The 26,495-nt window shown below is 43.9% G+C and overlaps 1 protein-coding gene across 27 annotated transcripts in view; it reads left to right on the top strand.

The window, feature by feature from the left end:
• The window catches only part of CLASP1 (cytoplasmic linker associated protein 1), a 264,028-nt gene that overhangs the window by 15,595 nt on the left and 221,938 nt on the right, over nt 1–26,495 (top strand). For all 27 annotated transcript variants that reach the window (XM_060302570.1, XM_060302562.1, XM_060302569.1 and 24 more), the window contains exon 2: nt 18,808–19,287. In XM_060302570.1, the coding sequence (XP_060158553.1) occupies nt 19,093–19,287 (195 nt within the window). In that variant the 5' untranslated portion in view covers nt 18,808–19,092. The remainder of the gene's footprint in view (nt 1–18,807; nt 19,288–26,495) is intronic.

Raw genomic sequence — 26,495 nt, 5'->3', positions numbered from 1 at the left:
AGGTGATATCTCGTTGTAGTTTTGATTTGCATTTCTCTAATAATTAGCGATATTGAGCATCTTTTCATGTGCCTATTGGCCATCATTATGTCTTCTCTGGAGAAATGTCTCTTTAGGTCTTCTGGCAGATTTTTTTTTTTTTTTTTTTTTTGCCGTACACGGGCCTCTCACTGTCGTGGCCTCTCCCGCTATGGAGCACAGGCTCCGGACGCGCAGGCTCAGCGGCCATGGCTCACGGGCCCAGCCGCTCTGCGGCATGTGGGATCTTCCCGGACCGGGGCACGAACCCGCGTCCCCTGCATCGTTAGGCGGACTCTCAACCACTGCGCCACCAGGGAAGCCCCTGGCTGTTTTTTGATTGGGTTGTTTGTTTTTTTATTATTGTAAGAGCTGTTTGTATATTTTGGATATTAACCCCTTTCGGGTCGGTCGTATTGTTTGCAGATATTTCCTCGCATTCTGTAGGTTGTCTTTTCATTTTGTTTATGGTTTCCTTTGCTGTGCAAAAGCTTGTAAGTTTGATTAGGTCCCATTTGTTTATTTTTGTTTTTATTTCTGTTGTCTTGGAAGCCTGACCTATGAAAACATTGCTACGATTTATGTCAGAAAACGTTTTGCCATGTTCTCTTCTAGGAGCTTTATGATGTCATGTCTTATATTTAAGTCTCTAATCCGTTTTTAGTTTGTATGTATGGTGTGAGGGAGTGTTCAAAGTTCATTGATTTACATGCGGCTCTCCAGCTTTCCCAGCACCACTTGCTGAAGAGACTGTCTTTTCTCCATTGTATATTCTTACCTCTTTTGTCGAAGATTAATTAACTATAGGTGTGTGGGTTTATTTCTGGGTTTAACATGTATTTGTAAAAATTATATAAATAGTACATTTTCATTGTAGAAAATAGAGTGTTAATGCTTTGGTATGTTTCTTTCCATACTTTTTCTATGTATCAAGAATATAAGTGACTACTTTTTATTTTAACAAAAAGGACATCAGAAACATGGAGTTTTCTAGTTTGCTTTTTTCACTAAACTGATTGTAGGTATTTTTCCAGGGCAATAAGAACACATTTTTACTTTGGTTTTCAATGATTGAATGGTATGCTACTGTTTGGATGTACTGTAATTTCTTTCCGAATTTCCTGTTCTTGAACATTTATTTTCATTTAAAAGTCTTTTTCACGAACAGCTGCAGTGAACAACTTGATATATACATTTTAGAATACTTAACAAATTATTTCCTTAGATGAATTCTTAGATTTGTACCTGTTGGATCAAGACATATTTAAAGGTTATTGATAGAGGTTTCCAAATTGCCCTAGATAGTTATGAATTTTATTCTCATCAGCAGTGTATTAAGATGTGTATTTGATTATATTCAATTACATTCTTTTTTAAAAATTAATTAATTTTTGGCTGCATTGGGTCTTTGTTGCTGCACATGGGCTTTCTCTAGTTGCGGCGAGCGGGGGCTGCTCTTCGTTGCAGTGCATGGGCTTCTCATTGTGGTGACTCCTCTTGTTGCGGAGCACAGGCTCTAGGTGCGTGGGCTTCAGTAGTTGTGGCACGTGGGCTCAGTAGTTGTGGCTCGCGGGCTTTAGAGTGCAGGCTCAGTAGTTGTGGCACACGGGCTTAGTTGCTCCGTGGCATGTGGGATCTTCCTAGACCAGGGCTCGAACCTGTGCCCCTGCATTGGCAGGTGGATCCTTAACCACTGCGCCACCAGGGAAGTCCTCAATTACATTCTTAAGTGATTTTTTTTGTCTAAATGTAGGACTAGAGTTAGGTTTTTAGGCATTTTAAAGAAAACATGTTAGTGATGAGTAGGAATAAGTCAGTGTTGGAAAAATATTGAGGTAGTCACAACTCAGTTTGGAAATCGAGCATCTGTATGTACAGTTCAGTACATACTAATGTAGGCAAGGCACAGATCTCTTTTTGTGCTTTTCTTTTGGATTTTTTTTCCTGAATCCATAAAATATGAATGTAAAAAGGTTATTGTAGTAATAGCAGTGTTCTGTTATAGTTGATCTGAGAAATATAGCAAAATTTCCCTAGCTGTTACGTGTAAGCTTAGTAGAGTACAGATTTAAAGTCTATATGCTTGAAATCTGGTTGAATGGTGGGTGGGTAGGAAGCCGTATGTGAAGTTGTGCTTTCAGTGTTTCCAGTCCATCAGATTCTGCGTCTTCAGTCTGAATCTTTCTGGAGCAAGGAATAGAAGCAAGGGAAACGATTTGGGCGTGAGAGACAATAGCAGAGCATGTGTTTTCATGGCAGTGCATGCCTAAGACAGAGCTTTACCCAGGGGTGACCTTATGTTTATTTCATCGTTGTAGTCTTTCCTTTTTCTCTGTCTACTAAGGAGTCATCAGAAAAGTAGCTAATCTTCCAGGAAAGTACCTTGATGTACTGTTGGAATAGATCCTTCACTTGTGTTTCCCTCCCCAGTGGACCTGGAATTCATTGACAGATTGGCTGGCACATTAGGAATTTAAGGAACTTTAGGAAACTAGGACCAGGAGCCTATCCACATCATGTACATCTTTTCACTTTTTTCCTCTTTTCATTTTGGCATAATTATAGATTCACAAGAAGAGGCAAAAATAGCACAGAGAGTTTCTCTTCACCATTCACCTAGTTTCCTCCAGTGGTTATATGTTACCCTTTTTCTTCTCTCTCTTTCCTATTTTTGATCAGCCCTTTGGCATCTGTGGGAAATACTGAGCTCTCTGAGCTAACGATTGCTGATTGCTCTCCTAGGTTTACTTCTGGGGTGCATATGGTTCTTCCTCTTCCTTTGTTCCTTGTTTCTGGAACCCCTGCTTAGTATGTGTGCTGTGCCAGGACAGGTTGCTTCTCTCTGTTCAGGCTCTTCTGCTCTTATTTTGGGAACATTAAGCGTGGTGGATATATCCTTCCTGTGTAGGTCTTTTTCCTAAGTTATATATACTCAGGTCTAAAGTACTGAGACTTGTGTGTATTCTTAGTGAGAAGCAGCAGCTGTGACTTGGTGCAAATAGCCCTGGATTTGGAATTAGAAGCCCAGGTTCAAATATTGCTTCTGTTTCATACTTGTTGTGGGACGCTGGAAGTTACTTTGCTTCTGAATCTGTGAAATAGGCATGACAAGTAACGATCTTACAGAGGTTTTGTTGGGGAATAAAGAAGGTGGCATTTTTATAATCACTTAGTGCATTGGAAAGCGCTATTTCAAATGTGAAGTACCTATGCTTATTTTAAATTGCTGAAATGAAACCCAAATTTTAAACCACTGCTGCAGTACTTCTTAGCTTGACTTCTTTATTCAGTAAAAGAGAAAAACTCTGTGCTTTTATATCCCAAGCTTCTTACACCTTCTGTCTTCACATTGAATAACCCGTACTTAATAAGGTTTTCTTTTTTTCCACTGGGTGTAACCCAGCTCCCTTGGGAAATTTGGGATAGCCATGTCAGCTGTCATGCTATCAAATGACATATCAAATGCTCTGCTCTCTTGTTATTTACCTAAGTCTGGAGATTTTATGTGTCAGAAACCTGTTAGAAAATCTTTCGTGTGGGTATATATGCTCTTTTCTGCTTACCTTTTTAGTAGATTTCACTCTTAGAAACCAGCCCTTAATATGGTGCTAGAAACTGAGATTTTTATTTTTAAAGGGGAGACCTGATTTTTATTTATATACATGTATAAATATATATATGGAATAAGTAGTCAGTATAAAAGTGGGGGATAATATGAAAAATTTAAGATGTCCATAACTGGCAATTTTTTTCTTAAATGTGATCTAGTTGCAGATAGACTCTTTTAAATCATTAAGGGACAGATATCTATAGAACAGCACAGCCAATAACAGTGAATACACATTGTTCTCAAGGGCATGTGAAACATTCTCTAGGATAGATTATATGTTATGCCATAAAACAAGACTCAATAAATTTAAAAGGATGGAAATGATTCAAATGTGCTCTGACCACAATGGAATGAAATTAGATATCAGTAACAGAGGGAAATTGGGAAATTCACAAATATGTGGAAATTAACCAACACACTCCTAAGTCACTAACGGGGTAAAAGAGGAAATCACAAGGAAAATTAGAAAATAGTCTGAGATGACTGAAAACAGAAACACAACATAACATGGTGGTAATGGTTGCACAGTAATGTGAATGTATTTAATGCCACTGAGCTGTACACTTAAAAGTGGTTAAAATAGTAAATTTTATGTATGTTTTCCCACAATTAAAAGAAGAACCCTGGCATTCATTCATTGTTCAACAATAAATATTTAGCACCTATTATGCTCCATGCACAAAATTAAACAACATACCATAACCTTGGGGATGCAGTAAAAGCAGTGCTCAGAGGGAAATTTATAGCTATAAATTCTTATATGAAAAAAGAAAGATCTTAAATCAGTAAATCTAAACTTCCATCTTAAGAAACTGGTAAGAGAGCAAACTAAGCCAAAAGCAAGCAGAAGGAAGAAAAAATAAATACTAAATTAGAAATAAATGAAATAGAGAAGAAAGCAAAAATCAACAGATTAAAAATTGAAAAGATCAACAAAATTGACAAACCTTAAGCTAGTCAAGCTAGTCTGACCAAGAAAAACAAGGACAAGACTCAAATTAATAAAATCAGGGTATGAAAGAGAGGACATTACTACTGACCTTACAGAAATAAAAAGGAATATGAGAGAATACTAGGAACAATTATATGCCAACAAATTAGACAACCTAGATAAAGTGTATGCATTCCTAGAATGACATTACTGAGATTGACTCAAGAAAAAATAAAACATCTGAATAGTCCAATAGCAAGTAAAGAGATTTAATTAACAATCAAGAAACATCTCACAAGGGGACTTCCCTGGTGGCGCAGTGGTTGAGAATCTGCTTGCCAATGCAGGGGACACGGGTTCGAGCCCTGGTCTGGGGAGATCCCACATGCCGCGGAGCAATGAGGCCCGTGAGCCACAACTACTGAGCCTGCGCGTATGGAGCCTGTGCTCTGCAGCAAGAGAGGCCGCGACGGTGAGAGGCCCGCGCACCGTGATGAAGAGTGGCCCCTGCTCGCCGCAACTAGAGAAAGCCCTCACACAGAAACGAAGACCCAACACACCCCAAAATAAATAAATAAATAAATTTAAAAAATTAGAGCTAATAAGTTCAACTAGGTTTTAGGATACAAGATCAATATAAAAAAATCAGTTGTATTCCTATACACTGGCAATGAATAATCCAAAATTGAAACTAAGAAAACAATTCCATTCATAAAAGCATCAATAAGAATAGAAAACTTAGAATAAAGTTAACGAAGAAGTGTAAAACTTACATTCTGAAACTATACAACATCACTGAAAGAAATTAAAGATCTAAATAAATAGAAAGACATCCTATGTACTTGGATCGAATGACCTAGTATTAGTATTGTTAAGATGGCACTATTCCCCAAATTGATTCAACATACTCCCCATTAAAATCCCAGCTGTCTATTCTGCAGAAGTTGACAGGCTGATCTTCATATTCATATGGAAATACAAGGGACCCTGAACAGTCAAAGCAATCTTGAAAACGAAGAACAAAGTTGGAGGACTTTAATAACTTAACTACAAAGCTACAGTAATCAAGACAGTCTGGTACTGGCACAAAGGGTAGGGTAGACATACAGATCAGTGGAATAGAATGTAAGTCCAGAAATAAATCCTTACATTTGTAGTCAATTGATTTTCGACAAGAGTGCAAAGACAATTCAGTGAGGAATAGTCTTTTCAACAAATGGTGCTGGGACAAGTTGATATCCACATGCAAAAGAATGAATTTGGACCCTTTCCTCACTCATATATATAAATGAACTCAATCATAGACCAAAATGTAAGATCTGAAACAGTAAAACTCTTAGAAGAAAACGTAGATGCCGATCTTCATGACCTTAGATTAGGCAGTAGTTTCTTTTCTTTCTTTTTTATTGTGGTAAAATGGGCAGTGGTTCCTTAGGTATGACATCTAAAACACAAGCAACAACAACAAAAAAATAGGCAAATTGGACTTTATTAAAATTTAGAACTTTATGTTTCAAATGACACCATCAAGAAAATGAAAGCACACCCCACAGAATGAGAGAAGATATTTGCAAATCATTTATCTGGTAAAGAACTTTTATCCAGAGTATATAAAAACTCATACAATCAACAATAAAGACAACCCAGTTAAAAACATAAGCAAAGAATTTGGTTTTTTTGTGTTTTTTGTTTTTTGGCCGCGCCACGTGGCATGTGGGATCTTAGTTCCCCGAACAGGGATTGAACCTGCACCCCCTGCATTGGAAGCGCAAAGTCTTAACCACTGGTCTGCCAGGGAAGTCCCGCAAAGAATTTGATTAGACATTTCTCCAAAGAAGATGTCCAAATTGGCCAACAAGTCCATGAAAAGAAGCCCAACACCCAGAGTCGTTAGGGAAATGCCCATCAAAGCCACAGTGAGATGCCACTGCATACCCTCTAGGATGGCTATGATAAAAAAGATGGACCATAAGTATTGCTGAAGATGTAAAGAAATTGGAACCCTCATATACTGCTGTGGGAATATAAAATGGTGTAGCCACTTTGCAAAGCAGTTTGGCAGTTCTTCAAAACCCTAAACATAGAGTTATATCCTGTATTCTAGTTAACACTCCTATTTGTATATCAAAGAAAATTGGAAACCTGCCCACACAAAACTTGTTCAGGAATGTTTATAGCATTATTCATACTAGCCAAAAAGTAGAAACATTCCAAATATCCATCAGCGGATAACTGTATGAACAAACTGTGGTACAGCTATTCAATGGAATATTATTCAGCCATAAAAAGGAATGAAATACTGATCCATGCTATGAGATGGGTAAACCTTGAAGATAGTATGCTAAGTGAAAGAAGCCAGATATGAAAGACACATATTTTATGACACCATTTATATGAAGTGTCCAGAGTAGGCAGATCCATTCCATCAGAAAGTAGATTATTGGTTTTCATGGGTTTGGGAGAGGGGGTTGGAGAGTGACTGCTAAAGGATGATAGGGGCTTCATTCTGGGGTGATAAAATGTTCTGGAATTAAGTAGTGCTGATGGGTGCACAACTTTGTGAACATATTTAAAATCGCTGAATTATATACACTTTATTATTTTTTAACATCTTTATTGGAGTATAATTGCTTTACAATGGTGTGTTAGTTTCTGCTTTATAACAAAGTGAATCAGCTATACGTATACATATGTCCCCATATCCCCTTGCTCTTGCGTCTCTCTCCCACCCTCCCTATCCCACCCCTCTAGGTGGTCACAAAGCACCGAGCTGATCTCCCTGTGCTATGCGGCTGCTTCCCACTAGCTATTTTACATTTGGTAGTGTATATATGTCCATGCCACTCTATCACTTTGTCCCAGCTTACCCTTCCCCCTCCCCGTGTCCTCAAGTCTCTCTACGTCTGCATCTGAACCTAGGGGCAGTACGTACACTTTAAAAGGGAGAATTTATTGATATGTGCTATATTTACTAAAAATCACTAAGGAGGCATTCAAGTTTAAGGATCTGTTTTCCATTGGTATAGTAAACAAACGGAAAGAAAAGCTGGTCACAGCTATGAAACTGTAAATGAAGCTCTCTGAAAAATACAACAGAAGTAAATGTTGCTAGCCTGAGTGGAAATTTAGGTCCCCTCTTTCTAGAGGAGCCAGCCTATTGGTTAGTGTTTGTGATGAGCCTTGTTTCTCCAATAAGCTGGCTCCCTGCTGAGGTCTCCTGTTTTTACCTAAGACCATTCCTTGGGAATCTATAATCTATATTATTACTATTCTTTCCTGTCTGGGGTAACTGCCTTGGAAATGTAACAGCTTGGTATGCCGACGTTGACATCCATCTTGTGTATATCATTAGGAGAAGAAAAGTCAGCAGTCAATAGGGAGGTGTCCTTGTTGTCAGTTAGTTTTGGTTTCACAGTTCTTTTATATATATATATATAAAATTTTATTTATTTATTTTTGGCTGTGTTGGGTCTTCGTTTCTGTGCGAGGGCTTTCTCTAATTGCGGCGAGAGGGGGCCACTCTTCATCGCGGTGCGCGTGCCTCTCACTATCGTGGCCTCTCTTGTTGCGGAGCACAGGCTCCAGACGCGCAGGCTTAGTAGTTGCGGCTCACGGGGCCAGTTGCACCACAGCATGTGGTATCCTCCCAGACCAGGGCTCGAACCCGTGTCACCTGCATTAGCAGGCAGATTCTCAACCACTGCGCCACCAGGGAAGCCCCGGTTTCACAGTTCTTGAATGAATAAGATGAATGTTATTAAGTAACTGCTCTTCTCTTTTAAGACTTTTAAAAATGTCTCTTTTCTTCTTAGAAAATATGAAGAGTAGAGGAAATTATTAAGAAGTAGGAGGTAAGCTCTCAAACCTGTTACTCAGAAGCTACCTATTAATCTTTTACATACTCTATTTTTGTTCTTTTCTGTAATTTTTTTCACATGTGGGCTATATCATACTATATGTATATAAATGTCATACATTGTATATGCTATATGTGTAACTGTGTATATGCAATTTAATGCAGTTTCACATCCTTATTTGTTTAGTTAATTACTAATTTTCTTGCAGGTATTTTATGTATTTTTTTCCCCACCTAGACTTAAGCTTTACAATTCTTTTGAAGAAGTTAAAAAGTGTTTTGGATTTTTAAAAGTTCCAGACAATTTTAAACACATAGAGAAGTGAAGAGAATGGTGTAACAAATTCTCATGTACCTATCAATATGCATCAGCAGTTTTCAGTGTATGTCCGTGTTGTTTCATCTTTGAGGAGTAGAATAAAAATAGAAGCAATTCTTCTTATTATAAACCTGCCATAGGAGAAGCAAAAATAAAATTAAAACTATGTTCTACTTTTATAGTTCACAAAGAAAAAAATATTTAAAATATCTGAAAGATTTTTAAGAAATTACTTCATTAAAATACTAGTGAAGGCAAGTAGTAACCATTATGAATGAATAACTTATCTGGCACTTATGCAGTGTATTTATTTTCTCCTATTATTTTTTTATAGTATGTATACAGTAATATGGAGCTGTATTTTTTTTTTGGTACTTATTTGTGTTTTCCATTGTGTAGTTTCCTACCACATAATTTGTGGAAGTAACTAATCCACCAATTCCATCTTTTTGGGAATTTAAGTCTTTCTTCTTATTTTACACTTCACTGATAGTTATACATTATATTCCATAATACTGAAAGGGAGATTTTCCTCCATTATGAAATGGTAATGCCTGGTTTTTGAATAATGCTTTTCTCTTTGTAATTATAAAAGTAACATTTTCTATATTCATCATAGAAAAAATTTAGAAAATACAGAAAAGTACAAAGAAAAATATGTAATCTTAGTACCAGAAATTAACCAACGTTAATGATTTATTTCTGTTCATATGACCTGAACTTCTAATATAGTGAACTTTCTTCTGTTACTCACTTTTGGGCATTTACATCATACATTATGGTTGTTTTTTTTGTCATGACTTCACTGTAGTTAATTATTATTCACACTGAGGCGAATGATAGAGAGAAGAGGGAGTTCAACTGATCTTTTTCCCCCTATTGCAGAATATTCTTATGATAACTTGAGGAACTGCAGATTTTAATGCTCTCTCCAAGGTAAATAATTGTATGCCCACCCGAAGTCTCGTGATTCTGCATTTCAAAGATGACATGTACAGAGCTCCCTGGAGACCACAGCACTGTTGGCCTTTGGTGCTGGAAGTTGACTGTTGGGCCTTGTCTGTGCTCAATCTTTCTGGTCTGAGCCAGACTTTCTGAGAATAAGAACTCTTTTTTTAAAAAAAAATTATTTATTTGTTTATTTGTCTGTGTTAGGTCTTAGTTGTGGCACGAGGGATCTTCATTGTGGCGTGCAGGATCTTTCGTTGCGGTGCACAGGCTTCTTTCTAGCTGTGACATGCAGGCTCTAGAATGCACGGGCTCAGTGGTTATGGCCCGCAGGCTCTCTGGTTGTGGCGCATGGGCTGTAGAGCGCACAGGCTTAGCTGCCCCGCAGCATGTGGGATCTTAGTTCCCTGACCAGGGATCGAACCCGCATCCCCTGCATTGGAAGGCGGATTCTTAACCACTGGACCACCAGGGAAGTCCCAAGAACTCTTTTTAGTGTTCAGCATCACAGGGCTCTATGTAAGTGGAATTTCTGGTATCTGTTAATTGAGAAAAATTTTCAAACTCAAAATAAGAATTTAGAAATACTTTTTACATTATTTTTGCATTTAAAGATTCATAGCTGCATTGCATAAGTATGAAAATATGGCTAGGAATACTTAGGTCATGGGTAATGCATGACTTGTGTCTGCACTAATTCTCAGACAGACTTTTTAAATAAATAATTAATTAACTTTTGGCTGTGTTGGGTCTTCGTTGCTGTGCGTGGAATTTCTCTAGTTGCAGCAGGCGGGGGCTACTCTTCGTTGTGGCATGCGGGCTTCTCATTGCGGTGGCTTCTCTTGTTGGGGAGCACAGGCTCTAGGTGCATGCGCTTCAGTAGTTGTGGCACACGGGCTCAGTAGTTGTAGCTCGCAAGCTCAGTAGTTGTGGCTTGCAGGCTCTAGAGCACAGGCTGAGTAGTTGTGTTGCGTGGGCTTAGTTGCTCCGCGGCATGCAGGATCTTCCTGGACCAGGGCTCAAACCCGTGTCCCCTGCACTGGCAGGCAGATTCTTAACCACTGCGCCACCAGGGAAGTCCCTCTCAGACAGTCTTTAATCACTCCACCCTCTCACCTCAGGGGCAGGGGTCAATAGTGTTTGCAGGTTGGGAACCAGTGCTCTGGCCTTTCCAAATGGCTTGTTTTCCCTTGAACAGGCCATAGTCTGTTCTTTTTTGTGTTTTGTCCATATGTATTTGCACATTCCTTTTATCTGAAATGCTTTTTTGCATTTTTCCTATCCCCACATTCCTCCCACTCCCCAAGAAGAAATTGAACTCTACTAATGACTGCCAATGACTGTTTTCTTCTGATTTTCAACTCAAGCAAACTTCATTCATTCAAAAGCTGTTTCTCGAGTGCCATGTTTGTACAAGGCATGGTTGTAGGCATTAGGTGAACAAGATAAGCAAGGTCCCCTCTTTCATAAGACTGACAGTCCTGTGGGAAAGTCAGACAGCAAATAGGTAAACAAACGTGATAAATTACAACTTGTCATAAATGCTTTGACGAGAACAGGATGCAGTGACAAGGGACCGACCCCCTAGAGTGGTCTTTAAAGGGCTTGCTGAGGAGGTGACTTTGAAGCTGAAGTGACAGCCAGGCCAGCCCAGGCATAAGGAGAATGTTTCAGGCATTAGGAACAGCAAGAGATAAGGCCCCGAAGTGGTAAAGAGTTTGGCACCGAAAAGAGGCCCGTGCCTGTGACTGGTGTTCAGAGATATTTGGCTCGGACATTCAAATTTGGGAGGCATCGGTTTTATAGGCATTTAAAAAATTCATGGAAATGCATGCTTATTATTTTTGGGAGAGGAGCAGAGATGGTTAAAGAGACTTGAGGAGGTGCAGCCAGAGAAGTAGCAGGAAGGCATGCTCGTTTGTGGGAAATTTTGGGGAAGGAAGGAGGGGTCAGTTTTGGGATGCCTCCGAGAGGCGGGGTTAGTGAAGTAGGTCTGCCAGCAGGGCCGTCACTCGTGCTCCTGACCAGGGTGGCTGCAGTGGATGGGTGGCAGGGGGCCCGAGGGGAGGGCCGCAGGGTGAACAGGGAGTGCCTCCGTGCAGCTCGCGGGTGTAGACAGCTGCTTACAGGGGCTCAGCCGTCCCTGGTGTCACTGATGGAAGGCCTGTGAGCTCCAGGGGCCTTGAGGAAGTGTCTCAGCTGCCGGGAGTCAGCCAACAGAGGGGAGCTTGCAGGTAGATGCTGGAGAGCAGGCAGCTGAACAGGTGGAGGGGGCTGCCCCGGGTCGCTGGTGACCGTCCCAGGTGTCTCATCCTGCCTGCTTTACTGAGCGAGCAGCAGGTGAGCCGGTCAGGAGGGAGCAGCAGGGTCGGGTAGACGGGCGTCTGCGGAGAAGCCGGGAAAGCTCTTTGGGAGAGAAAGGCAAGCAGAGTTGCCAGAGAACGTGAGCTGGAAGGCTGCTGGTGGCGAAGGGCTTTCTGAAGTTTGAGATCAGTTTAAAACCAGCCTGGTTGGGTATGTGTGTCTTCTCTTCCGCACGGTCACCCCTGCAGGCCCGAGAAGGCAGCCGCTTCAGTGTGTCTGGTCCACCCAGGGTTCAGGATTACTAGGCAATGACTCCCGAGGGAGAGAGAGTGGAGGGTAGCTCCATGCTGTTGACACCTCTGTGGAATTTAATGCAGACTCAAAGGAAGGTGAGACTGGGAAGGAGTTCATGGAATCGACGAGGTTGAGGCAATGCACTTGAACAAAAGAGCTGGAGGGATGGGCAGTTGTGGTGGGAAAGGAGGATGGCGTGGCAGGGAACTGAGGACCAGGCCAGGAGGGCTTGCTGGGGCCTAGAACAGAAGGCTGAAAGGAGCGGATGTTGTCAGCCGAGGGGTGGTGAAGCCACTACAGGAGATGAGAGGAGCTGGGGAAGGAGGCAGGGAGGCTGGAGGCCGCATCCGCAGTGGGTGAGGAGTGACTAGGGGAGTGACGTGTGAAAGCCGGAGGGGGGGGGCGGGTGCTGCATCTGCCTGGTGTGCGTGGCAGGGGCCCATCCTGAAGTGCCCCGCTGAATTCCCTCAGGCAGCCGCTTCTCCTTTCTCTGCCACTGTAGCACCATGTCCAGGCCCCCGGCTTAGGGCCTGTCCGTGTACCGCCACCACCGCCTGCTTTTCTGTCTCGTCCTTCTTCCAGGCAATGACCTCCTTGAGGGCCTTGACCAAGTCTTACCTTTTGTGCTTTCCAGGAGTTAGCCTGGGGCACTTGTCACACCGCTGGCCCAGGGTCTGGTCACTGAGTGACTGTGTGGCTACCAGTGAGTGGGCTGTGGGATGTCCAAGGAGGAGAGAGAATCACTGCTGGCGGGGCACGGCCGGGCGTCTTGAAAGGTTCACACCATATCGTAATTATACAAATGAGAATAAGGCAGAAAAGTTGTCTTATTGATAGAAACAGCTGCTTTTGCCTACTGTGGATTGGTTCCGCTCGTTTCTAGTTTTCGGGGTTGGCTTGTCATTATGATGCCTGCTTTCTACATATTTTCCAGGGAAATGTTTGATGTGCTTATTGATTCACTGGTGCTGGTAATTTAAATTGTACTACTTGATGCTGTGATATGGAATATTATTTTATTGAAGCTTCCTGAGTGCTTTGTAATTTGATTTCTTGTTTCTTAATCCTCTACTTCTCATGCCCCATATAACTTTAACATTTTCATGTTTGAGTTATTAAGTACCCATACTTTGAACTTTCAGTGAGGCAGTGGTATATAGTATTGTAGTATAACAAAAATAATACTAACTTTGGGGCCAGGCAGATCTGATTTTCAGTTACCACCCGACAGTTATTAGCTTTAAAATCTTGGGCAGGGTTGTTGTTGTTTTTTTTTTTTTTTGCGGTACGCGGGCCTCTCACTGTTGTGGCCTCTCCCGTTGCGGAGCACAGGCTCCAGACACGCAGGCTCAGCAGCCATGGCTCACGGGCATGTGGGATCTTCCCGGACGGGGGCACGAACCCGTGTCCCCTGCATCAGCAGGCGGACTCTCAACCACTGCGCCACCAGGGAAGCCCCTGTTTTTTTTTTAAATTTTTTTAGCCTAACCTTTCTAAGCTTCATTTCTTTATCTTCAAAGTGGGAGTAATGGGAATGCCCTGGCGGTCCAGTGGTTAGGACTCAGTACATTCACTGCCGTGGCCTGGGTTCAATCCCTGGTCGGGGAACTAAGATCCCGCAAGCTGCACGGCCAAAAAAAAAAAAAAAAAAAGTGGGAGTAATAATGCTTGCCCATCTCAGAGGTATCTCACTGTCTCTGTTGCCACACTTCTTCCCTCAACCGTTCACAAGTTTCCACATCCCTCACTTGCTTAGGCTTTTTCCCCCTATTAAGTGCCATAACTGATGTAGGACATCCTGTCCATGTTTCGAGACAAAGCTTAGACTGAGCCTTGTCTGACTGGTTTTGACTTGGTCATTCCAGGCCTTCTTGATCCATCCCTTCTCTAAACAACCACAGTACTTATTCATAGCCCTTATTTGGCAGGTGTGGCATTCTATCTGTGAAGTCTGCTAACTGTGCATCCTGTGTTTGTGGGGTTTTTTTTTTTTTTACTATTTATTTGTGTATTTGGCTGCACTGGATCTTAGTTGTGGCATGCAAGATCTTCGTTGCGGCACACGGGACCTTTTAGTTGTGGCATGTGGGATCTAGTTCCCCGACCAGGGATGGAACCTCGGCACCCTGCTTTGGGAGCGTGGAGTCTAACCCACTGGACCACCAGGGAAGTCCCTGTGTTTGTGCTGAATTCTCACATTGACAAGCTTTTTGTGAGTACGTATCTCTTGTTCTCTCCAAGTAAGTTGGAAGCGTTTTCAAGTCAAGTCATAGATTATAGTCATTTCTTTTGTATCTTCTGTAGTGAGATGTGATATATGATAAATTGATGGTTAAATAAAAGTAATCAAGATAATGGGCAGACAGAGAAGACAAATGTATTTACCCCATCCATGTAGTCATTCTACAGATACCCACTACATACATGACTACATATATGTTAGGTTGAAGCACATGGCTACAATATTTTGTGGCTCCTTTTAACTGGTAGAATCCATTTGCTCACATTTTTGTTCTGGGCTGACCTTGTGACTTGCTTTGACCCATAGAATGTTGCAGAAGTGATTTGCACGTTCTGTGTCCTGGGCCTTGAGAGGCCTGGCCACTTCCCTTCGCCATCTTGGAATGTTCCAACCACGTATAATGAACTGCAGACTATATTACTGAGTGGTTAGAGGTCACGTGTGGCAAGAGGTCCAGCCAACAGCCAGCATCAGTGCCTCAGACATGTGGGTGATGCCACTGTAGACTCTTCAGCTGTAGTCAGGCTGGCGGATGACAGCAGCTGCCTGAGTGATCCCAGGCAAGATTAGCAGAAGGACCTGCCAGCTGAGCCCAGCCAGTCTAGACACTTAGGAGAAATATTAACTCATTGCTGTTTTCGGTCACGAGTGAAAATGGTCCTACCTTGAACTTCTCTTATGGAGAAGCCTGTAGTAGACGCAGAAGATCAGAGCTCACAGCTGGTTCTGATCTCTGCCCCTGTCCTCGGCACTCGTCTATGGTTGTGGCCCAAGTGCCACAGAGTAGGGACCGTAAGTAAGGGATCGAGAGAGGATCTATTTTTTATTATTTATTTATTTTAATGTAAAGTACTTTTTATTTTATTTTATTTTTGGCCACACCACGTGGCATGTGGCATCTTATTTCCCCGACCAGGGATCCAACCCGGGCCCCCTGCCTGGGAAGTGCAGAGTGTTAACCACTGGACCTCCAGGGAAGTCCTGGAGCTATTTTTTAAAAATGCCCTGTGCAGGGCTTCCCTGGTGGCGCCGTGGTTGAGAGTCCGCCTGCCGATGCAGGGGACACGAGTTCGTGCCCCGGTCCGGGAAGATCCCACATGCTGCGGAGCGGCTGGGCCCGTGAGCCATGGCCGCTGAGCCTGCACGTCCGGAACCTGGGCTCTGCAATGGGAGAGGCCACAGCAGTGAGAGGCCCACGTACCGCAAAACAAAAAACAAACAAAAATGCCCTGTGCAAGCCCTTCCCACCCTTAATCTTACTTAATGAATGTGGAGCCAGTATTCTTCCCATTGCCACTCAGGAAGGGCAGAGTCAAGACTGGAGGCTGTCTCACATGTGTACATTACATCAGGCTGTCCTGCTGTGTGTTTCTTCATTCTTGCTGAACCTGGTATTTTTTAACTTTTTCCTGTTGGCCTGCAGCAGAGTTGGGCTGCTTCTTGTGATGTAATTGTAAATGCTTAGGAAACTCTCCCTGGGGGTACACATATACTTATTTGCTTGGGTAGCTAAAAATATCTGTGCAAGGAGGTACAGGAAGCTAGCGACAGTCTTCACTTTTAGGTGGGGAAACGCAGTGGCTGGGGGACAGGCGTGGGAGGGAGGTCTTGTACTTTTGTGCAGGAGGGGATCATCCGTTACTTCTTTTTTTAAATTAAGGAGAAAAAGAGAGAACAGAGAGGACCAGTCTGCTTAATGCGTGAGGGCTTCTAGTATCTCATTCTGTGGGTTTCCTCCATAAGGAGTTTGTGACCTACTTTTGAGTGTGCTAAAGCTTTACTGCATAATTACCATCAAGAAGCATATACTTATTTGTTAGAAATCTTATAGAATTCCAACTGAAGAGGACGTTTTTATATAATATGTGTTTTAAAAATCACAGGAAAGAGACTTGAATGCAGGGCTCCTTCCTGCCTGGGGAGTGGAGACTTTACTCTCTTGCCTGTTGCTTCCCAGCTAAGCATGAAGTCTGACCTCCTTTCCCTGAGTCAGAACAAAACTAGGCCAGACTTGTAGTAACAAGGGTTTGAAGGTGGGGAAGGGAAACTTATGGCCATGCAACCTTAGAAAATTACTTACCTTTGCCTCAGTTTCTTCCTCTGTAAAATAGGGATGTTAGTATCTCCTTTATAGAGTGGGTTGGAGAATTAGAGATAGTCTGTACAGATCATCTAGCATAGAGCCTGACACCTCATGTGGTTGCTCAAAAACGGTATCATCATCATCATTGCTGGTTAGTGTCTGTTGATTTTAGGCCCCTTGAAGGAATAAAGGATATGAGATTCTTTTCATTGAGAATGAAAGATAGATGTTTAGCGGAAGAAGGAGTGTATCAGTTATCTACTGTTGTGTAACAAAGCACCACAAATCTCGTGGCTTAAAACAACAATGAACTATTTCTTACCCTTTTGTGGTTTAACCTGGTGGTTTTTGTCTCCTTAGATGTATTTGTGTAGCCGCAGTCAGAGGATGACAGGAGAGGCTGAATGGTCCCTCCGTGGACTCACTCACGTGTCTGGCAGGTGCTGCCGGGTGTTTTTGAAGCATGTTGGTTCTCCTCTAATGGCCTCTCGTGTTCAGGAGTCTAGACCAGCTTTCTGACAGCACAGCAGTCACGCAAGCTCCACGTGACCTCTGCTCGCTCCTGCAGTCTCTGATTTCCCACTGGCCAAAGCAAGGCTCAGACCAATCCCAGGGTCACTGTGCGGGGATGAGACCCCACCTCGGTGGAAGAGGGAGTAGCAAAGCATCTGTGGCCCTTTTTAATCTATCACAAGCTTGACCTTATTAGAGCTCCTTCTTGGGCTAAAATTGGGCCCAGAAAGAAAAGGTTCTGTTGGTTTCTCCACTTTTCCTGTATCACTGAACCCTTCATTAGTCCGACATAGGAGCTCATTAGGGAACTGGGGATATTTTGTTTGGACTAAAAGTTGGAGTGAAGGGTAATAGGTCCTTTTCTGTATTTGAAGTTCTTTCTTGGGAAGGAGGGACTAGTTTCAGACTGTGGAAATGACTGGAAAGCGTGTATTTCCTCCATTTAAGGAAGGATTGCCACGTGAGACAGCGAGTCTTCTTGATTGGAAGTAAAGCAGAAGATGGGTAATTAAGTGCCAGGGACTTTGCAGGAGGGTTTTCCTCATTGAATGACTTGGCTTCTTTCTCATTCTAGAACTCAGAGAGAGCATTGTGCTTTTTTGCTGTGGGGAGGAATGGGGTGGGGGTGATGACAGGAAGGGAGAGATTCCCTGTGCTCAGACTGGAAGAGTCACCCTGCACCGAATTTTAACGTTACTTGATTTATAAGGTCAGCTCTACCTGCTGAACCCCTGAGAGTCGGCGTCTACTGTCGGCGTGAAGAACGTTTCTATTTGGTACAGGGTCGAGGGGATGCTGCCTCTTGAAGACAGGTTTTCTGTGCGTCTTCTTGGGTTAGAATGGAAGGAATTGAGAGAAGAAATTGTAACATATAAATGTGTGCAGTTGTTCCAGCAGCTGTAGATTAGATGGTCGGCCTGTTTAATTTGTCTAATGAAAATTATTTTGGTACTTTCCCCATATCATGTGTTTTGCGCTACCCCAAGCGCGATTTTGAGGTCTCCTGATTTTGTAACAAAACACCCAGCCCAGTTGGTGCTATTGTCAGTGGAGAACACTGTGTCAATAGAATGTGATCAGAATGTGAGCCTATTTCCTTTTCTCCCTCCATCACTCTTTGGAGGAAGAGGCAGGGACCACTACCTGCTCACCCTGTTGTGAAGCTGCTGAGCAAGAAGTTTGGTGCAGGTGCTGCCTTCGGCTTTGGTTAGTGTTACCGGGCTGGCCAGTTTGGTCAGTGGTGTTTCTGTGGAGCCTGCCTCACTTCCAGCACTTGGATTTTTAGAAAACTGAGAGTGAAACAGTAAGCTACAGTACCTACAGGATTCAGACACAGAGTGGTGTTAGGTTTTTGGTGGGAAGCAAAATTTAAGCTACAAATAAATCTTCCAGCTGAAGCAGATGATTGCTCTCCTGACTGGTGCATTTACAAACTGGAAAATTGTGAAAAACCTCAACCCACCAACTGTCAAGCTCATTGGCTCTTTGCTTTGGGCTTCAGTGTTCTTCCTGATAAAAATAATAATTATGTTATTCGGATATGGTTGCCAAGTGTTCATGCTTCTCGCTCCACTTGTGCTTATAAACGATGCTGCAGCGTGAGCTGCTTTGTCTGTGATTGAACGTTTCCGAGCATTGGAGAGTTTTGTTACCTGTGCTGATTTGTCGTTCTCTTCTCTAACTTTTCAGAATGGACTGCTGAATTATGAAGTATTCCAGACCCAGGAGGAGAACATCACTCTGCCACTCACTCCCTTCTCCCCTACTAGTTATTTAAATTGGACTTTTAATATCCTACCAGCTGCTCTTCAGACACACATGGTGCATTGTTGCCATTCCCCAGATTGCATCTCTGAAACACAGGCTCTTAGTAACCTTCAGCAAACAAAGAGGCCGCCTCCCGGGGACGCTTGCTGGGAGGGTGTCACCCTGACTGCCCTCTAGCTTCGGCTGGCTCTGGATTGGAATTCCACCATGGAGCCTCGCATGGAGGCCTGCCTGGCACAGGTGCTGCAGAAGGATGTGGGGAAGCGACTGCAGGTTGGCCAAGAACTGATAGACTATTTCTCAGACAAACAGAAGTCTGCCGACCTTGAGCATGACCAGACCACATTAGACAAACTCGTGGACGGACTCGCTACCTTTTGGGTGAACTCCAGCAATTACAAGGTAAGCCATGCGCTGGAAGACGCTCTTCTAGGTGGCCGGGCAGCCGTGGGGGATCAGAATGGGTCCTAGGAGAACCCTTTGTGAGCCGTCAGCATGATCCCTTGCTTTCCAGTAAGAGCAAGTAGAGTTTTCTTTGATTTTTGTTGGAGCTCAGAAAACCCCTTGTCCTTTAGCGCACTGAGAGAAGGCCGAGTGACCGGATAAAGAGAGGCTTTTATGTGGGAGAGGTTGCAAGCATTTGCAGCCTTGAAGTTAAAGTGACTATCGCGTCTAGCAGTGACTGGCCCTTCATGAAGAGCAAGTGGCTTCACCGATTTTCTCTGGGGGTGGAATTGGCAGTAGGATGTGGGCATTTTACCTGCATTTTAGCTGTTTTGAAGTTGGCCCAGGTACTCAGCCAAGGGCCCTCCGGTGACTTGTGTGTAAAGGCCTGGAGGATATCCTTTAGGTTCCAAAGATCAAGGCTCTTCAGGTGCCCTTGGCGGGTGGGAAGGGCCAGGCGGGGTCCCATGAATGAAAACTGGGCTGGGCTCAAAGTGCTGCAGAGGTGTCGTTTCCCCCCCCTCGCCCTCCCCACCTTTAGTTTGTTAAGAAGGTGGCCCCTTTGGATCCGGTTGAGGGGGAAGACAGCGTGGAACATGTGCTAATAGGTGCTATAGACATTATAGACAGTCGGGCTTCCAGAAACAGAACCTTTTGTGATTTTTTCATTGAACCAGTCTTCTGACATGGATTCGGACTTGGAAAGGGTGCTTACAGGATTTCTTTGTTTGCTCTAGTATAGACTGTTTTCCAATTACATTAAACCTTGATCTTATCTAAGAGTCAGCAGGCTTTAGACTGGTTACCTCGGGCCCTAATAGTTCACTTAAAACTCGACATAAAATTTACCCTAATAGTCTTTGAAAGCCGAGCTTAAATTTCCTGTTTCATTCATCTGTTTTATTCAGTTAGCTGAAATTAACAAGTGGTGGCTGCTGGGTGGTGGGAGCGTTACAAAGGGGAGGGTGATAGAGACTCTAGTCCCTTACATTTTTGAGGTCTGGGAAGTCTCCTTGTCTGTGTTTGAATCACGGCTCCACGAACCTTTCTGTGTGCAAATCAGGATGCTTCTGGCTCAGAGTAACTGAATGCTGACTTAGTTGACTTAAAGTTATCTATCATAAGGAGATTGAGTAATTTCCATTAAGTCTGCATAGTTAATGCAATGGCCAGGGAAGAAGAATGTCTGCTTGTGTCTTTTACTTGGTACTTGGGAGGAAACCTTCTCTGAAGCTCCCCAGCAGACTTTTTTACATCGCATTGGCCAGAATGGCTTTGCGCGCCCACCATAGTATCGCTGGAAATGGACAGGTGTCCACGGTGGCCTTCAGCCATCATGCTCAACCTCCGGTTCCTACAAAGGGGTCCACCCTCCCCTGAGCGAAGCGTGTGGCCCTGTGGAAGAGGCGGGGTACTCGGATGGTATCGGACTCCTGATAGGAAGGAGGAGGTGAGGGATAGGAGTATCAGTCAGTATTAAGACTTGGTTCCTGTCTTCAAGGAGCTTGTAGTCTGGGGGGCGGGGGGGCGGAGTGGGCATGAATAAATAAGGGAGTGGCTCCAGTCAGTGTTGAGTGTGCAGTAATAGAGATGCACAGAATTTGGTGGGAAGACAGAAGAAGAAAGTAGTAACGTTGTCTGGAGGAGCCCAGAGGTTTGAAGACTGGGTCTTTTCTTCGTAATAGGAATTGCAGAGTCACAAAGGAATGAAAGGTTAAGACTTGACCCTTTGTGAAGTACTTTCTAAGAAAGACAGCTCGGTGGGAAGGAAAGCAGGAAGAAGGGGTTTGCTGCTGACTCGCGTGCCGTCATGGACAAGTCGCTTTACCTGTCTGTGCAGGGCAGGTGTTTGACTACATCTTCTCTCAGGGCCCTCAAGCTCTAATATCTTGTATGACTTCATACCGATGGCTTTGGAGTCAAGGCCATGTCTTGTGGTTCTGATCTGACCCAGTGCTGAGCACCCCCCTGGTCTCTAAGGTCTCTAAGTATGGTGACTATGGGCCTTGTTCACACCTGGAGCCTAGAGCCCGGAACATAGCAGGTGCTCAACGAATCCTGGTTACCTGTGTGAACTCAGGAACTTAGGCATACTCTCGGCAAGTGTTCCTGGTTGCTTTACTGAAATCTGGAAACGTACCTTTTAGGGACCCATACCTGTGTTTTTCCTTTATCGTAGAGCAAGATTTCTCCTTCAGAGCCTGAAGTACACTTTAAGTTTTATTCGAAGGGATTCACTTTGTATTAAATAATTCTCTGAAGCTTGGCTTCTTGAAATTTTTTATTTTTAAATTCAGGACTAAAAAGATAAGAGAGGAAAAGGGAAGTACTTTTGGCTTTCCAAAACAGTAGTGCTTGGGTATTGTTATTCCTTTTCCTAGCAGGGAATGTAGATGAATGCAAGCACAAGGTCTTATTTAAAAAAAATAGTTGGCTGAAGCTTGAATCACTTTACCTTTGAGTATTTCTTAACATGGTAGACAAATTTGTACCTGGTTTTGATTAAAGTTTAATAGCTATCATTTCTTGCTTATTTACCGTATGCATTCAGTATCTCATTTAATCTTCATAACACCCCTGCAAGGTAGATAGTGGTATCCTAATTTTATACATGAGGTCACTGAAATTACTGAGAATTGCAAGGTAATTTCTACTTGTGATTATGGAACTGGGATTTAAATGTAGGGCTCTCTGGGGACCTCCCTGGTGATCCAGTGGTTAAGACTCCATGCTTGCACTGCAGGGGGCATGGGTTTGATCCCTGGTTGGGGAACTGAGATCCCACACACCACGCAGCGTGGCCAAGTAAATAAATAAATAAGTAATAAAAAAATGTAGGTCAGGCTTCCCTGGTGGCGCAGTGGTTGAGAGTCCGCCTGCCGATGCAGGGGACACGGGTTCGTGCCCCGGTCCGGGAGGATCCCACATGCGGCGGAGCGGCTAGGCCTGTGAGCCATGGCTGCTGAGCCTGTGCGTCCGGAGCCTGTGCTCCGTAACGGAAGAGGCCACAACAGTGAGAGGCCTGCGTACCGCAAAAAAAAAAATGTAGGTCTGTCTGATTTCCTAGCCAGTGTTCCTTTCAGAAGAATAGAGGTCAGCAAACTTGAAGAATAGAGGTAAACATATCAGGCTTGGTGGGCCCTGTGGTCTTCTTGTAAATATTTAACTAGTTTGGGCCATTATGATGCAAAGCAGCCCCAGAGAATGTGTTCATGAATGGGTGTGGCTGTGTTCTAGCAAGACTTAACTTACGGGAACAGGTAGAAGGTCAGTTGGTCCCCTGGACCGTAGTTTGCCAACCCCGGCACTAGCTAGAACATTGAGCACCTACTATGTGTAAATGCTTCTCCTTTACTGGTGGGAACCATTCGTGATTCAGCTGGGGGAAGAGCGAGCCTTATAATTTGCACATAAGTTGGGAATAACGGAGCATTCATTTAGGTTAAATAGAACGCAGTTTGCTTTTGGAGCATTTTAGCTCTCTTGTGCAGACTCATTTTAGGGTCAGTATGCGATCTGCTAGCCTATTGCTGGTTATCTGCTGTGAGCTGGCTGTGATCACGGGTGCCTCTCTACACGGGGTGCTGAATTGAATCTCGGAGACAGAGTGTTGGGTGAAGTAGAAAAGAGTAACTTTATTGCTTTGCCAGGCAGAGGGGGGTTACAGCAGGCTCCTGCCCTCGAAAACTAAGTGTCCCTTGAGGAGGAACCAGGACCCTGCCCCAAGGCTGCACTGTTTCCTGGCTGCTCCTCCCATGTCTCTCCAGCCCCTCCCTTCCTGGATTAGCAACCGGTGGAATCTGCCCCTCGGAACTCAGGGAAGGTCATGGAGGCTGAACGGAAGGGCTCCCCGTACCCAGGAGCCCCTACAGGTCCTGCTCAGTTTCAGCTTTGGACTTTATTAGGTCACCTTGGGGAGTGAGTAGTTGGTTCTTTAAGTAATGTCCTCATACAGGCGGCACACCCTGGGGCTACACTGTGGGGCACCTTTCACCACCCCACCCCACCCCGTTGCTGGAAGAGCTTCGTAAGTCTTCGATGTCACCGTGACCGTGGGAGACACGGAGGAGATGGGAGACTTCTTCTTGATTATGGGGCTTCTTTTCTAGATTAGTCTGACATTAAAAATAAAAAAAACAACGAAAAATTTGAATATGGCTGCCCTCATTGATGTGGTCTCCTCTTCCTGTTTTTCCTGAATAAAACTCAAAGAAAGAGGAAGATGGTGGAGTAGATTCCTGATGTACCACCAGCCACTTTTCTTGTCTCCCCCTGCCCCTTTAGGTGAGAAGGGATGAAGGTAAGAGTGAGCTCACCTGGGGAGGCCACCTGGGCCATGGCAGTTGGAGGGAATTGAGGGAGCCTTTCCCAGCTTTCCCAGGTCATCTGAGCAACTTGTACTGAGCCAAACAGCTCCGTGCGTGCAGCCTGGCGGGTTCTCACAGGGCAGGAACGTGCGTGTCTAGTGGGCTGATCGGAACAGAGCATCCCAGTGGGGACCACGTGCTTTTGTGAATATAGTCCCGCAGTCCCTTCTCTGCAGTTACAAATTCCCCAAATCTCTGAAGGCCTAGTGTTCTTCATTTTTCATTTGATGTGGAGTGAACCCATGTGAGACTACTTATGGTCCTCACTTACCTGCTTAGGGCATGTTGTGCTGTAGAAATAGTCACGTTTGATGGTGGGTGCTGGCCCAGGTTCTGTTCAAGGGGATACCTATCTATCCAGCTATCCATCTGTCCATCTATCCACCTATCCATCTGTCCCTGCCTGTCTGTCTATCTATCTGTCTAAAACTGTGTGCAGCGTTTTACCTTTCTAAAACGTGAAAATTCTGTGTTCCAGAACACATTTGGCCTCCAGAGTTTTAGATAAGTGACTGTGGACTCGTATTTAACATTGTAGAATAATAATAATGACCCACGGTTATGGGACGTTTCCTGTGTACCGGAAGTTGTGCTAAAGATGTGTTCATTTTAACGTATCATTGCCACATGAAGTAGATCTTGTTATCCTCATTTTACAGATGAAGACATTGACGTGCACATAAATCAGGTAACTTGTTTAAGGCGACAGAGCTGGTAATTAAGGTTTCTGGGACTTGAACCCAGGTGTCCATGCAATGGCTGAAGTACATTAAATACTTATCCTGTGCGGGTACTGCCCTGGGGGTGGGTATACCGTGGGAAAAGACAGGCCCGGTCCCTTCCCTCACAGTGTCTGGCCAGCGCTGGGCAGTCTCGCTCTGTCTAAATCTAATATATGTGGACTCCAGCCCTGTGCCCTGTTGTCTCAAGGCCCAGGCCGTGCTGACTTGTATTTGAAATTTGTAGGTTCCCTCTTAACTGAGGGCTTCCTTCCTCCCCACCCTAATGGTCTTCATGGTGTAAAGGGGGGACAGGTAAGGCAGATGAGAGGACAGGGCACAGTGTAGGGTAGGGAATAATCAACTGTTAAGTTGCATCGTAGGAGCGTCTGTAAATGCCGTGGTGCCCAGAAGCAGACTGCAGAAGGTTTAGTCTCTCCTTAGCTGCTTTTCGGGGCGCAGTGTGACCCCTGCCCCAGATCAAGTGCCCTTTATGGCTGGAGGCGCAGGTGCTGACAGATACCTGGAGGCCCCTCTGTTTCCCCTTGCCTATCTCTAGAACCTTGGCTCCCATTGAGGCTTTTATTTTCCCGCTTTGCCCTTGAGAGGAGAGCCACAAGATGATTGGATTCAGATTAAGTGACTTCCGTTTCTGTTCTTGGCTTGGTGCTGACCTAGCGGTGAGGCCTTCCAGAGGCTGTTCATTCTTTCCAGGTTTCCCCTGCAGCATTGTCCTGTGGGTTGCAAGAGGTGAATTTTTCTGGGTGTAGTTTAAAAAGACAGGTGCCTCTCGCAAGTAGGAAAGCTACAGTAAGCAGTGCTAAGCAAAGGCAAAAAAAAAAAAAATCCAGGAAAAATTATTGCAAGAAAATTTATGCAGCTTGTCAAATAAAAATGGTGTCCTTAATGTATGTGATTAATGGCATTTCTTCCTGAATATGTGTTTATGTATATGCAAGGGCAGCAAAGTGTATTTGGGAATAATTCATGTTGGAGCATGAACAGTCTGGATTCCCGTCCTGGCTCTGCCACTTAGACTTTTGAGCAGGTCACTCTACTCATCTGTGCAGGGGGTCTGATGATACCTGGTACATAGCATTGTTATAAGGGTCCAGTGAGCCAGTGTACGAAGGTGCCAGGACTGCTTGGTAGCAGCACGTGGTCAGTAAAAGAAGCAGATGAAGATATGTAGTTATTGGGCCCAATGATAACAAGATCCATAGAAAGTGAACTTTTAGGTGGGACTGAGTTAGTGTGCCTGCCTGTAGTCCTTGTCAGCCTGTGCCCTGGAGCAGAGGCCTGGATCTTTTGTAATACAATAAGAATCCTTGAACCCTGCACTGTTGATAACAGAGGCTCTGAGCAGAGCAGCCGCTGGCCGGAAATTCTGAGGGTGAGTTTAAAACCTACTGGCAAAGGCAGTCCACTGATCGAGGACCCCCGTTTTCGGAGGGTTTCACTTGTTCTTTTTAATACTTTGCCTGGTTTCAGAAAGCTAAAATTGAAATAAGGATACATATGATAAAAGAAGTCATAAATTGGATGTCGAAGCAAAAAGGAAAAGAAGCAGCTGGGGTGAGAGCATGGAGCTGACAATGAGGCTGATGTGTACGCATGGCTCACATTTATGAGGCACTCGCGTGCGGGATCCCTGAAGCGCTTGGCGGTCATTGCCTCCTGTAATTGTGAGGCAGGTACCCCGTGACAAGCCCTGGGATTGGTCCCGTTCTACAGCTGGGAGAAGAGCAGTGAAGCAACTTGCCCAGGGTTATATAACTAGAAAGTTATTTTAATCTGGATAGTCTGACCTCGGAGCCCACACCCGCATCCATGCAGTACGGCTTCCTTTATAACGTTGCGACAATATTTATAGCATATTTATCAGAGCAAAAGAGTGTAAGGACATACCTCACAGCTACCAGTGATGACTTTAGGAGGCCAGGTCCTGAGTGAGAGATAAGCAACTCATTTTGTACTTTAATAAAAAACCAACATTATTTAAGATCAGTGTATTTAAAACAGTTCTTTGGCTGGTCCTAATAGAATCATGACAGTATATACTTTTTAAAGTTTTTATTTT

This window comes from Globicephala melas, chromosome 7 (genome assembly GCF_963455315.2).
Source record: "Globicephala melas chromosome 7, mGloMel1.2, whole genome shotgun sequence".
Taxonomy (NCBI): domain Eukaryota; kingdom Metazoa; phylum Chordata; class Mammalia; order Artiodactyla; family Delphinidae; genus Globicephala; species Globicephala melas.
The sequence above is the reverse complement of the archived record's forward strand: the minus strand, read 5'-3'. Positions and strand labels throughout refer to the sequence as shown.